General features: G+C 34.6%; 1 protein-coding gene across 2 annotated transcripts in view; it reads left to right on the top strand.

The window, feature by feature from the left end:
* Positions 1-14,319, top strand: part of LOC150092728 (protein kinase C and casein kinase substrate in neurons protein 1-like) — a 214,643-nt gene that overhangs the window by 144,608 nt on the left and 55,716 nt on the right. For both annotated transcript variants that reach the window (XM_090414551.1, XM_090414550.1), the window contains exon 6: positions 849-969. In XM_090414551.1, the coding sequence (XP_090270677.1) occupies positions 849-969 (121 nt within the window). The remainder of the gene's footprint in view (positions 1-848; positions 970-14,319) is intronic.

Here is a 14,319-nt window from a genome sequence, read left to right as displayed (position 1 = left end):
TCTAACCAAGTGAAAAATGAACTCTCAACATCTTTCTCTGAATCTGGAGTAATTTAATAATAAGGCTGTACACCCTTTGGCAACTCCTATAGGTTGGGATGACCTCTCACTGCTTGTGCCTTGGTGTCTCCACTACTGGGCCTGGCTCTCACCGACGAGACCTCAATAAAGGTCGAAACCGGTATGGGTAGTGGCCATTGCCTTAATGCATAGCATTACGCATATCTGCAAGGAGATGTGCTTTGCATTATGGGAGATACTGAGATAGGAGTGATGAGAGCTTTCTCCACCTTTGCAATGAGTTGCCCGGTGTTGTACCACCTTACCCCAGTCCTGAAGATACTTTCAGGCACAAACTTTGTTTGCTCACACTTGGATAAAGGATTAAACTAAACTTATTATGGGCATAGATGTTTGTTAATATCTTACTAATTCTGTGTGTAAAAGGCATCTGTGATCCTGTCACTTCTTCCAGCAGAAACTAGCTCCCAAAACCCTCTTAGGTACAGGAGTTACCATACAGTGTCCAGTGATGTCAAATGTGGATAACTTACTTACAAAAACTGCTATATTTTTTTTAAGCACAGCATGCTATCTATCACTTTCAAGTAGTTAGCATGTTGTGCTAAAAAATATGCACTATGACACTATTGCTGTAGTACCTGTTAGTTCATCGGGTGAAGTTCATCACTATTTCCTTCTATAGAGGCTGGTTGACTGTTATGATTATTTATCGCAAAATTAGTTCATGAATATTTTGCACACTGTGGTTTCTTTCATTTTTATATTTATTTAAGATCAGTTTCATAAATGCATATAATGAAATTCATTTTATCTTTCACTGTTAGGTTATCACAAATTTATGAAGAATACAAGCACACCATACAGAATGCTGATGCAGCAAAAGACTTGAAATGGTGGTCCAATAATCATGGGGTATCAATGGCAATGAACTGGCCACAGTTCGAGGTAAAAATTAAAATGTTTAGTATTGATAGCTCTGCTGATAAAAATTCATTGCATAATCTCTAACATTTAGGGTATTATGTGAATTGCTGTGCATACATACTGATATATCATGATGATCACCCTAATTCAAAATACATTATTTTGACTTTGTGGATTATACCATATCTTAATCAGTATGGAAGCTGTGATGATGAACATGCTAAGTAACATCTTATGCTGCTTGTACTGTACAACATAGTATACGGTAATTTCTCACTTATCTGTTTGCTCTACCTTTGGATAGGCAAGCTGAAAAAGCCAGATCTTTAAAAAATAAAAAAACATGGTGACTTTCAGTTTCCTGCTTATCTTATTATACTATAATAGCAAAATGTATCTCCTAAGATGGCATATATAAGTTTATTCTAAATGCATTGAATATATTATATTCCCGTTACAGAAAAATATGTTTAATAAATTACTATTTTATTAATTTTTATGCTATCATTATCATCCTAACGCTAATTATCGATGTAGACCATTTTGGTCTGTTCCGGTCTCATTATCTGTCTAATATCCTTTTTTGAGATCTACCCGGCCTTCTCTTTCCAATTGGCTTATATTTTATTATTTGTTTAGAATATTGGGTGTTGGCCATTTTTGTTTATAATTGTTTAGTTTTCTTCTATTGATTTTGTTTTTGGTTCTTCCATTTTTGGTCTAATAATGTGTATTTTAGAGTTCCCATAAATCTCATTTCACTTGTTTTTATTTTATTGTATTTTCAAGTGTGTTTCTTTTTGTACTATATTTGGATTGATTGTTCTATTTATCAAGCCTATAATCTGTAAAAATTTTGAAGTTTTTAATTTTTTCTCCTTCAGGTGATATTTCACATCCAAGATAACTGAAAGTATTTATCTGTTCTATTATTTTATTATTAATAATTATTTTAAGGGGTGCTTAAGGGTCAAAGCTGTATAACTGAGAGGAGACCTCCACATAGCCTTTAAAGGAATGCAGAGAACCGACCAGGGCTTCTGACCTAATGTCCAATCCTCACCTTCTCGTGGTGCACCCTGTTGGGTATCTACTTGGATACTGAACGAACAATGATGGGTTGGCAATTTGGGATTTAGCCGACCAAATTGTATTCCTATTGGTTAAACCAAAATAAAAAATGATGGTACAATATGACAAAATTTCATGCTGGCTTAGGCGTCGCCCGGTTAAACAAGGCCCCCGTTGTTTTCACCATGGAACCAGGGCAAACAACGAAAAGTCAGCTACTGGAAAAAATCTGAAAACACACCCCAACTCAACATCACCAGAGTTAAAGATTGGTACTATCAACATAAGAAGCCTGAATGGCAAAGAAATGGAGATAGCTGAGGAATTAGTTAAGTACCAGATCGACATAATAGGGGTGACTGAAACAAAAAAAGACCAAAACTGGTGAGATCTTCCTGAGCAATAAATACAAAATGTTATATTCAGGCAATGACAATCAAGAAAAAGAAGGAGTAGTCATAGTATTCAACACAAAATACGAGGCTAATCTTCTTGAATGCAGGCGATATCAAGTAGAGTGATGTGGGCGAATATCACAATGGGTAACTGGACAATGAGACTTATTTGTGCCTATTGTCCCACAGAAGTTTCTACTAAGGTAGAAGTGGAGGAATTTTTTGAAGCTTTAGAGAAAGCAACTGACATAATGAAAAAGGAAAAGTTGGTCCTTGTTGGGGATCTAAATAGCAGAGTAGGAAATGATTGTGAGACATACAAAAATGTTTTGGGAAAATTTGAAGAAAAGAGCAAAGCTAATAATAATGGCAAATATCTGTTAGATTTCTGCTCAGGACATGGACTGGTTATTACTAACACCATGTTTCAACATTCACATGGAGAGAAGAGGCAAGGAATAAGAAAAGTCTCATTGACTGTGTTATTGTTGATAGTGATGTTTTCTCCCTGGTGCAGGACACCAGAGTGTACAGAGGATTTGAAATTGGAAGTGATCACTATTTAGTCTTGAGTAGGATAAAATTGAATTTCATATTGAAAAGAATGACATGTAAGAATGTTTTAACGCGAATAAAAGTTGAGCAGCTCTCAGATGTGAACTGTAGACTAAAATACACAAAGATTATTGAAGAAAAAATGAAAGAGTTTGAGAACCGGAATCAAACCTTGGAGATTCAGTGGCAAGTCTTGAAGAAAGCCCTGATTGATTCGGCTAGAGAGGCATGTGGCAAAGTTGTCTGCAAGGATAGAAAAATTATTACTACATGGTGGACACAGGAAGTTAAAGAGGCAGTGAAGGAAAAGAAGAAAGTATATCAAAAGTTCCTGGCAAATAAGTCAGCTTGTGCTCTTTGAGAATACCGAGACAAATGCAAAAATGCTAAACACTGTGTAAAACTAGCTAAACAAAAGTCATGGGAGGACTTTGGCAAGAATATAGAAAATAAATATCAAGAAGGTGGCAAAATATTCTGGAGGTTGTTAAAGAAGCTTAGGAATGGAGGAAAGAGTGCTGTAAAAGGAGTTAGAGATGATAAAGGTGACATGAAAACGGGAGAAAAAGATATCCTTGAAGTATGGAGTAATTACTTTGAAAAACTGCTAAATGAAACAAGCAATGATGACAGCACAGTGGTAAAAAACACTGACCAGGCATGCAGTTAGGAATACATATCCATACTTGAAGTAGAAAAAGCCATCGAAGACTTGAAATGTGGTAAGGCAGCAGGAGTAGATGATATTCGACCAGAAATGCTGAAGTATGTTGGTATAAGAGTCTTACGGTGGCTGCATTGCATAGTTCAGAAAGCCTGGACAGAGGGATGAATTCCAGATGATTGGTGTAGAGCTCTCATAGTACCCATATATAAAAAGGGCAATAAAACTGAATGTGAGAATTACAGAGGTATTTCCCTACTGAGTGTTCCTGGCAAGATCTATGCAAGTATACTTGAGAAACGGTTGAGAAGAATTGTGGAAGAAAACCTTGGTGAAGAACAAGCTGGATTCAGGTCATATAGAGGCTATCAGGATCAGATCTTCACTTTATGACAAATAGTCAAGAAAGAATGAGAATATAACAAAAATCTGTATTTAAGTTTTGTCGATTTGGAAAAGGCATATGACAAAGTGCCAAGAGAGAAGCTATTCAATATGCTACAGTTATATGGTGTTAATTGGGCATTATATCAAGCAATACTTAGTCTTTATTTGAGTTGTGAGTCGGCAGTTAGAATTGAAGGAAGTACAGGAAGATGGTTTAATGTTAAATCTGGTGTGAGACAATGATGTACATTATCCCCTCTGTTATTCATTATCTATATGGATCACATTATGAAGGAATGTAGTATTAAACATGATATCAAAATTGGAGATGTTAATGTCAGCTCTTTGCTTTATGCGGATGATGTTATACTTCTAAATAAATTCACTACAAGTCTGCAAGATTCTCTGACTAAATTGAATAACTGTTGTAATAGATATGGTATGAAGGTCAGCAATAAAAAGACAAAGACAATGAAAATAGGTAGAATCATTGAAAATGTCAAATGTGTTGTGAATGGAGAACCTGTGGAACAAGTAAAACATTTCAGCTACTTAGGCATGATTTTTAGTGAAGATGGTAAATTAAATATAGAAATAGACAACAGAATCAGCAAAGCTGTTATGATGGGAAGTCAATTGAATAAATTCATATGGAATAAGAGAGAAATTAGTCGGAACACTAAATTAGCTGTATAGAAGACACTGTTCAAACCAGTTTTAACTTATGGATCTGAGAGTTGCGTCAGAAGTAAAACACTTGACCAAAGACTAGAGACCACAGATATGAGAGTCCTGAGAAAGATTATAGACATGACCAGATGGCATCAGTGGCAATATCATATTAAAAACGAGGATATTAGGAAAGAACTTGACATTGTCAGCATCCAGGAATGTGTTAGCATTGCTAATCTAAGGTGGTATGGTCATTTAAACAAAATGGGAGAGGAAAGATTAGCAGAACAGTTGTTTTCTTCCAGGTTGGCAGCAAAATGACCCAGAGGAAGTCCAAGATATAAGTGGATTGATATGGTACAAAGTGCCTTAGACGATAGAAATATAAGATCTGATAATGTTGGAGTCTTGACAAGTAACAGACTGATTTGGAGGAAAATTGTAGATAGGAAGTTAGTAATGATGTAATTTTTTTCATGTAGTGCTATCATATCCTGTACACCTCTTGAGGATACATGGCAGGAATTTGATGATGATGATAATTATTTTACTTCTAACTGGAGTTTGTCCGCAAAATGCCATTGTTTTAGTTTTATCTATGGATATTTTCCTTCCAAACTGTTTACTATAGCGTTTAAATTATATATTGCTCTTTGTAAATTGTCTTCCTTATCTGATATTGTTACCTGATCATCTGCAAATAATAGCATATTTATTTTGTTATTCTGGGAAATTTTTATACCTGGATTGTTTAAGGTGTTCCACTGTATTAATATTTCATTAATATAAATATTGAAAAGTTTTGGAGACAGAGGACATCCCTGTCTTACTCCTTGGTTTATAGTATGGGTGGCCAGCTACGCGTTCTTTTGGATCCAAAATGATTCCCGTAAGACTTAGAAGAGCCATAACCTTTGACCAATGCTTTTGTATGTGAAACATCTACAATGGTACAAGTGCTTAGAAATGTCGCATAAAAACATAAATGTGAAGAGGAACACAGTAGTTTTAGGCCATGGTGGAAAGAGGAGTTTCTTTTTGTGAAACGACAAACTAAACCAATGTATGCCATATGCCAAATAACACTTGTGTGATTCAAAGCCAGCAAGCTCAAGCGTCATTATGACACGCATCACAGTAATTTTAGTAAAGAACTTCCTCTTGGCTCTGATCTGAAGCAAACTAAACTTTCAACTTTGAAAGAATAACTCCTTGGTCAGAGTAAATTGATGTCCATGTTTACTAAAGGGTCTGATGTAACTACCGAGGCTGGTTTTATTTTAGTATTTAATATTGGACAGGCAAAATGTCCGTACATGGGATGAGAATTTGTCAAGAAGAATATATTGCACAAATAATTTCAGTTTTAGAGCTGTGTAATAAAATACTACTCAAACTGATTGAACAGATACCAGTCTCCAGGCATACAATTGAAAGGAGAATTTCCGTTATCAGTGCTGACATTGTAAATAACTTATACCATAACTTGAAAAATTGTGCTGCATTTAGTCTGGCTTTGGATGAATCTACAGATATTCAGGACAAACCACAACTAGCTACGTTTGTCCATTTTGTATCTCATGACCTGGACATCAAGGAAGAGCTGTTGGACTTGATAGCATTGAAAGATACATGTGGCTCTGACATCAAAGAAGCTCTCGATGTTGCACTTACAAAAGCTTTGATATTGCATGAAAAAATCATCAGCATTGCAACCGATGGTGCTCCAGCTATGAAGGGTAAAACTAAAGGGCTCATGGGGGCTCCTTGAGAACGATTAATCATATCTTGCTTTCCTACCTGTACATTGCATTATTCAAAAGGAACATCTAGTTGCCAAGTGTTTTAAATTTGAACATGTAATGGATGTAGTTCTAAGAATTGTCGATTTTATTTGTTCAAGTGCTTTCTTGATGAGTTGAATTGTGACAAGATTCCTAATGACGTATCATGGTTTTGCTTAGTAAGATGACTCTAAGTTAGCAGTGTATTAAACAAGTTTTTTTGTTGTTAGACCCAATCAAATCAAACAGTTTTATAGAAAAAAGGAGAAATTTTTCCTTCATCTTGAAGACACTCAGTGGTTGTTAGACAGCATTTTTCACCGATATTTTCCAGCATCTACAGGTATTAAACGTTTCACTTCAAGAGAAAGAAAAAACTAATAACTTATCTCGCACAGATCGTGCTAAGATTCCATAGCAAACTATAACTTTTCTGGAGAGACTTGAGAAAATAAAACTTTCAATCACTTAATTTGTCTGAAGAAAATACTGGAAAAATTCGCCAGGAGTGGAATTAGAAACGGGATCTTATGTTAGCAAATTAAATGATCTGGCCGAAGAACACAACAATTGATTTTGCAACCTTGGAGAACTTAAGCCAACATTCGCTTTTTTGGAAAATCCTTTTCTCATGAAAATGCTTGAGTGCAGTTGTCCTATTTCAAAACCAATTGTGACTGATGTTGCAGCTGCAGAACTGGAGTTTTTGGAACTTCAAGAGGACGAAGGACTGAAGCTAGTGAAGCAAAGTGGATGTTCCATAATTGAGTTTTGGAAGCAAGTTCTGGACCAACGGTATCCAACACCAGAAAACTGATCTCTGTTTTTGGGACCACGTACTCCTGTGAAGTGATATATTCAACGCTTAAATTTATTAAATCTAAATATAGTTCTGTTTTAAATGATGAATATTTGAACGAGCTTGTAAGAACTGCTTTGACTAATTACACACCTAATTTTAAGGAGCTTACTGAGAAAATGGATACAAGGAAGGCCCTCTACTAGTAAATAGGTAACTAAATCCATTTTGACATTCTAATCATATTTTTTTCATTGTATATTTTCAATTTCTCATTAAGTATTCTACTATATATTTTGTAGCATGTGTTAAATAGACTAATACTTCTGTAATCAGCAGGTTTTGTTTTATCCCCTTTTTTAAATATAGGTATTACTATACTTGTATTCCATTCATTGGTATTTGTCCATTTGTATATATTTTATTTAAAAATTTAATAATCTCTATATCAGCTAACGCCTTTTTATTCCCGTATACGGGAGTAGGCGAGGCCATTTAGCCCTGTCTAACTTTTGGAGACTGAGTGGGCAGTTCAATCTCCACTGGTACCAATCAGAGATAGATGGCCCAAAGCTATCACTAATAACTGGTACACAGTGAAGAGAGACGGCTCAAATGTGCCGCCATCTCGTGGTCCCTAACCCTAACACAATATATTTAATGTCTGAAACAATGTGGATTCTACAGTCGATTTTCTTGAGTTTACGGGACGAAAAACCTGAGTTTCCGGGAGGAAAAACCCGCTTGCCCGTGCCAGAGATCGACTAACTCGGGAACCGGTCGAAAAAAAGCTTAGAAAAATTTCCTCTAGTCGCCGACTAGACTCGAAACCAAGTCTTCCTTCGTGCAGCCAAGCGCCATGGTGTGCAAACGCCACATCCACTGAGCTACACAGGCTCACTTTAATAATCTCTAATGAAATTTTTTTTCCAACAAATTTATACAGCTCAGAGTTTATCCCATCTTCTGCTGATTTGTCATTTTTTATTTTACTTAGGTTGTTCTTTAATTCTTGCATTGTTATTATAACATTTAAAGCATTTTGTAAGTTATTGGTGTAATTTTTTTTGTTGTTAGTTTTATCTGTCCAAGGATCTGTGGTAGTCTGAAATTGTAAACCAGCTGTTAGAATTGAAGGAAATAATTTACAAGAAAATGGTTTGATATAAAAGAGAAAGCAGACTATCTCCACTGTTACTAATCAGCTATATGGATCACCTTATGAAAGAAAGTGGCATTAAACCAATATCAAAAATTAGAAATATTCATCTCGGCTCCTTACTTTTTAAACATATTTGCATGCATGTTATATTCCTAAATAAATCCAATACAAAGTGTCTTAAGGACTTTTTAACTATATTAAATAACTGCTGTAACAAGTTTGGTATGAAAATAAGCAATAAAAAGACAAATTATGGAATAAGCCCAAATATGACTAACATCAACTGCATTCTCAGTGGAAAAGCTGTTAGAATAAGTAAAATATTGCAGCTATTTGGTCACAATTTTTAGTGAAGATAACAAATTTAAATTTGTTATCTTCACTAAAATGGATATAGGTAATAGAATAAACAATTATAGTGGGGGGAGTCAGTTAAATAAATTTATATAGAATAAGAGAGAAGTAATCCAAAGCACTAAACTATCAGTACACATGACAATATTTAAACCGATTTAGAAATAACAATTGATCAAAAATTAGATCATATTAAAAATCAAGATATAGTTGATCCTCACTATAGTAAACTTGTAGGAGACCACAGGAAAGTGGCTGTTTTTCTAGTGAATTCCTTTTAACATCACATTATATTGCAGGGCTTTGGTTGAGATTTTTCAGTTATTTGAAACAACTGAAATGTGAGCGGAGCTAATCTAACGTAGTATTGTCACTTGAACAGAATGAGAGAGGAAAAGCTAACAAAGCAAATATTTGGTGCTAGGGAAAAGACCCAGAAAACAACCAATATCTTGAGTGCTTTAGAAGATGAAATTTCTTCTTGTTATAGAAGATGGTAAAGATAAAGAGAGGAAACAGAAATTAATTTTCTGAGATTTGTATGTTTGTATTTTCTGCTGTGAAATTTGTTGGTCTTATCAGATAAGTTTTATATATATATATAGGTAAATTGTATATAACAATCGAGACACAAAAACATTTAGCATTCTAATGCTTTCTTCTTGTAATAGATATACTTTATATACTTGTTATATTCAGATCATTACTTAGTAGTTTCTATTTTAGAAACTACTAAGTAATGATCTGAAAATATTTTGTTTCCTCTGTAAACATGCACATTTCTTACACATGGAACTAGTTTCTGATTAGTAATGATATAATCAATTATATATCTTATTCCTCTGTCATTCCAAGTATATTTATTTGTGTTCTTTTTTATGAAAAAAAAATTAGTTATTTTAAAATTATTAAAAGTGCAGAAAATCCACCTGAATTTAAGTCTGTTTGCTGTGAACAAATGCAGAAACAGAACATGATGTTCAATATTTAAACAACTTATGGACTTCTGTGAAATTCCAGTTGAACCTTGAAACTTTAAAAGTTATAATTACAAAATGTAATTTTGCAAATTCATATGAAGAGGGCATTTGAGATCAAATGAAGAATTTTTTTAAAAAAATCCACCTGACCAATAAATATTGTTTTTAAATATGTACAAGTATCTTAAATATTAATTATTTGTTCAATGTTTTTTTTTTCCAAGATGGGCGTCAGTAAACAGTCATCTAGTCTTGAGCCACTTGGAGTATGCTGAATTATTTTTTTGACTGGACCACTTCAAGCTTCAATGAGCAGAGTGGTGATGTTTCATTAGGCAATAAATATGAGCAAAAAATATTAATATTAACATTAGCTGATTCCTCCTTTTCTTGATTCCTATTCATAGTGCCTGAATAATTCATCTTAGAAGAATCTTACCTATTTTGGCCTATGGAATCTCAGTAACGCCAGTCATGTTAATGTGGTACTTTACTAATTCTGGTAGCTCTACTTCTTTCTTTGACCAAAACAATGGGCCTTCTATAACTGGATGATGTGTGATCACCCAGTTGTACAAAACATTATGAGTAGGAAATGTGATTGTGATGTACTTCTATAATATCTAAGTAGTTTCATCCACTGGTCAATATAGAATACAGTTTGGTTGGCTTAATTCCAAACTGCTAGCTGATCATCTTCATTTATTTATTCCTGCTACTAGTAACGGGATATTTGGAATTGTTGGAAAGATAAGAATTACATTAGACTTTCTACATAAAGAACATGGAGAATTCCAATCGCTTCTCTACATTCCATGTAAACTATATGAATGTCTTCTCATAGTTAGCTAACTCCAGAAACCCTGCTCCTGAAAGATTCCAAACATAGTCTTTTTCATACCAGTAGTAAACAGAACATTGATCTCATATTAGTCAATGAAAATCATGCTATCTCAAGACATTTACAAACATCTTTGGCACAATGGGAAATAGTACACAGCTTTTAGATTGGAGAGAAGAAACACACTCTCCCTACTCAGCCAACCAATCCAGAACTGGCACATACTGTAATCCCATTAGGCATGCAAACGATCAGTGCATTTTCTAAAATGTTATTATTCAGAAATAAAGATTGTTCGTGTGCATTGGAAATCAAATTGTAAAATACATTGTTGCAGATTTAAGTGAGGATAACTTGACATTTGAAATATCCTAGTTAAAATAAATTATATGACAATCAACAAGAGAATTGGAAAAAAGTCAAGCAAGAATTAAAGAAACTCCAACAGAATAGGAAAAATGAACAGGACAAGAAGAAGCAGGAAAACGTTAAAGTAGATAATATAACAATGAATCATAACGATAACAACAAGGTAAGTCAATTAGAATATAAGAAAGACATAATATGGTGTGGTGATTTGATCATGAAATATGTGCTTGCCAACAGAATCGTTGCTTCGAGCTTCCTGGGAGCAAAAATGAAAGATTTGGCAAATGTAATAGGGAAACAGAAAAGAAAAGTAAATGAGATTGTTGAAACTAATGATTTAAGTAGTAATAACTATATTATGAGAGATGATCTGAAAGGATTTTGGCAGAAGCGAGAAAGAAAAGTGAGAGTGAAAATTGAAATGTGCAGCACTGAATTAAGGAGGAGGGCTATGCTGGCAAATGATTCAATGCACAGAGTTTACAAAAGAATGGATGTGTGGAATGAGTTTGATTGTAGAAAAGATTCGTTACGAGGGATGACCTGACTTTAATGGATTGGGCATCAGGAACCTGGAGAAATTAATTGGGTTCACGTCTAATGCAAAGAGTCAAGAAACATAGGACCATCTTAGGAGGAATTAGCAGCGATATGCAAATGTGACAGTGATACGAATGTCATTGAGCATGGTTATGAATCTGGTGAATAGGTGGAAGTGAAATGTGGCTATCAGAGTAAGATGTAACTGGAATCTGAAACTGAAAAGGTATACAGGAAGGATGGAAGGTGGGAGGGAGATAATATTAATGACATCGGATGAATTCAGCCCACTTAAGATAGAAACACACAAAAGCAATAATAGTAAATAATGTAGCACTGAGTTTGAGGGTATCTGGTGTAAATTTACGTTAATATGATGGTATATTGCTACAGACCTGGTGATTCATCTACTTTGGACAGTGAAATGCATTGACCTGATTGGTACTAAGCAAGTAATCATTATGTGTGACTTAAATTATCCAAACCTTGATTGGATAGACGAAAGATCTCATGATAAGAATAAAGAATTTATTGAGCTGTTGCAAAACAACTTTCTCAAGCAGTATGTGAAAGAAGAAAGTCTAGATCAAAGAATTTTAGTTCAACATAGCATCAAAAGGAGATCTCAATTAAGAATGTGACTGTTTTGCAACCGATTGGTAACAGTGGTCATGGCATATTGTCCTGAGAAGTAGCTAACTATATGGATGTTCCAATTAGGACAGGTTACCTGCTGAACTATCAAGGCTGGGTTCATGACAAATGCAAGAGAATACTATCTTTGGTCCTGTTGTATCAGTTATTAAATGGGAAAGATACCATTGTAGCTACCACTACAAAGTAGTGCATGGGAATGTTTGAAAAGTGCTTAAATGAGGCAGTTTCTGAATATGTCCCTAGAGTTCTAAAAATAAAAACACAGTGGGGGAGGGGGTAAATGGATGTGTAATCTTATTACACAAGAAATCCATAAGAAGATGATGATGTGGAAGGAATATTGTGAGAATAAGAGTGAGAGGAGTTATGAAATATATAAAGCACAGGTCAGAAAAGCTGTGAGTATTGTATGGAAAGCTAAATCAAAGTATGAAAAGAAATCGGCTGTGCAGGCAACCTAAAAGAATGTTATCACTATGCTGCAAGTAAAAGAAAAATTAATGTGGAAGAATAACTTTAGAGAATGCATGTGGTACCCTTGTATCAGAAACAGATGACTTGTTCAAATAATGAGTGAATCAGCTCACTATGATCTATCATCCAGATGTATGTAACATAATGCAGAGTGTTATCACTGCATTGGATGTAGATAGAAGTGGATGAGTATCAGGTTCAAAGCCTGTTGCATAGACTGGATATCATTTCAGCAATAGGGCCAGATGGGATAGCATGTATGCTCAAGGAATGTTCAGATGAATTGGCTTGGCCCTTGATATGTTTGTATAACTGGAGTCTCAACTCAGGGAAGATCCCACAGGAATAGAAAGAATGTAGGTATGATAGTTCCATTGTACAAGGGTAGTGCATAAACTGATGCATCGAACTGCCAACCTATCAGTATCTTTGAAGTGGTGGTAGAGAAGTTATCAAGAACTTGTATATAGAAATATGTTGATAGACAAGATATACTTTGCAAAGAACAGCATGGGTTTACTATAAAGGTAGGTAATTATATATTCGGTTTAATCTTTTATCCAAGTGGTGAGCAAGCATATACTTGCTCACCACTTGCCTTAATATCCCATAATGCAAAGCACATCTAGCAGACATGTATAATGCTATGCATTAAGGGAAGGGTCACTACCCAGACCGGTTTTGACCTTTATTGAGGTCTAATCAGTGGGAGCCAGACTCAGAGGTGGTGATACTAAGTACTAAGGTGGAAGTAATAGAGAAGTCATATTTCCATATACCAGTTTCCAAAAGGTGTCACACCTTGTTATTAAAATTCTCTGGATTACAGATAAGTTGATGGAAATTTTTTCACTTGGATATGCTACCAATTATATATTTGGTTTAATCCTTTATCCAAGTGTAAGCAAACAAAGTTTGCACCTGAAGTATTTGCAGGACTGGGGCAACTTTTGGCAAAGGTGGTATAACTTCTCATCGCTTGCCTTAGTATCCCATAATGCAAAGCACATCTCCTTGCAGACATGAGTAATGCTTCTCTATCTTCCACCTTAGTATCACCACCTCTGGATCTGGCTCCCACTGATGAGACCTTAGTAAAGCTCGAAAGTAGTCTGGATAGTGACCCTTCCCTTAATGCATAGCATTATACATGTCCGCAAGGAGATGTGCCTTAAAATAATAAACTATTTTATTATTTTACTTTCCTATTTTCAAAAGAACTTTGTTTTAAAGTTGAAATAATGTATAAATGTATTTTAAAGTACTATTTTTGCAAAGAGAATCCTTTGTAAATGTTTTAAAAAATAAGCTGGATTTTTTCAAATTTATTTTGTTTTTTTATCAATCCCCTACACACAAGAAGTCTTATGGTGTGACAGTGCAGTGTATGTAGGCATTAAATGTGCCATATTTAAAATGTTTAAAATCCCTTCGATAATCATAATATATTATTTTTCTATCTTTGAAATGTTTGTCTGTTCCCTGGCAGTTTGAATGAACGAAAGCTGGTCACTGAATATATGTACTGTTGCTACTCTCTATTTGGTAGTTTGTATAGATTAAAATAAAGATGAGAACATTCTTTCATTAAACATGTGAAAATTTTAAATCCTTTTCTATTCTGAAGCACATGCAGAGTAATGAAATTCTATAGTTGTGGTTTGCAG

This window comes from Typopeltis vanoorti, chromosome 25, assembly GCF_054136105.1.
Source record: "Typopeltis vanoorti isolate ZY-2024b chromosome 25, IOZ_Tvanoo_1.0, whole genome shotgun sequence".
NCBI lineage: Eukaryota > Metazoa > Arthropoda > Arachnida > Uropygi > Thelyphonidae > Typopeltis > Typopeltis vanoorti.
This window is presented reverse-complemented; position numbering and strand designations above follow the sequence as displayed.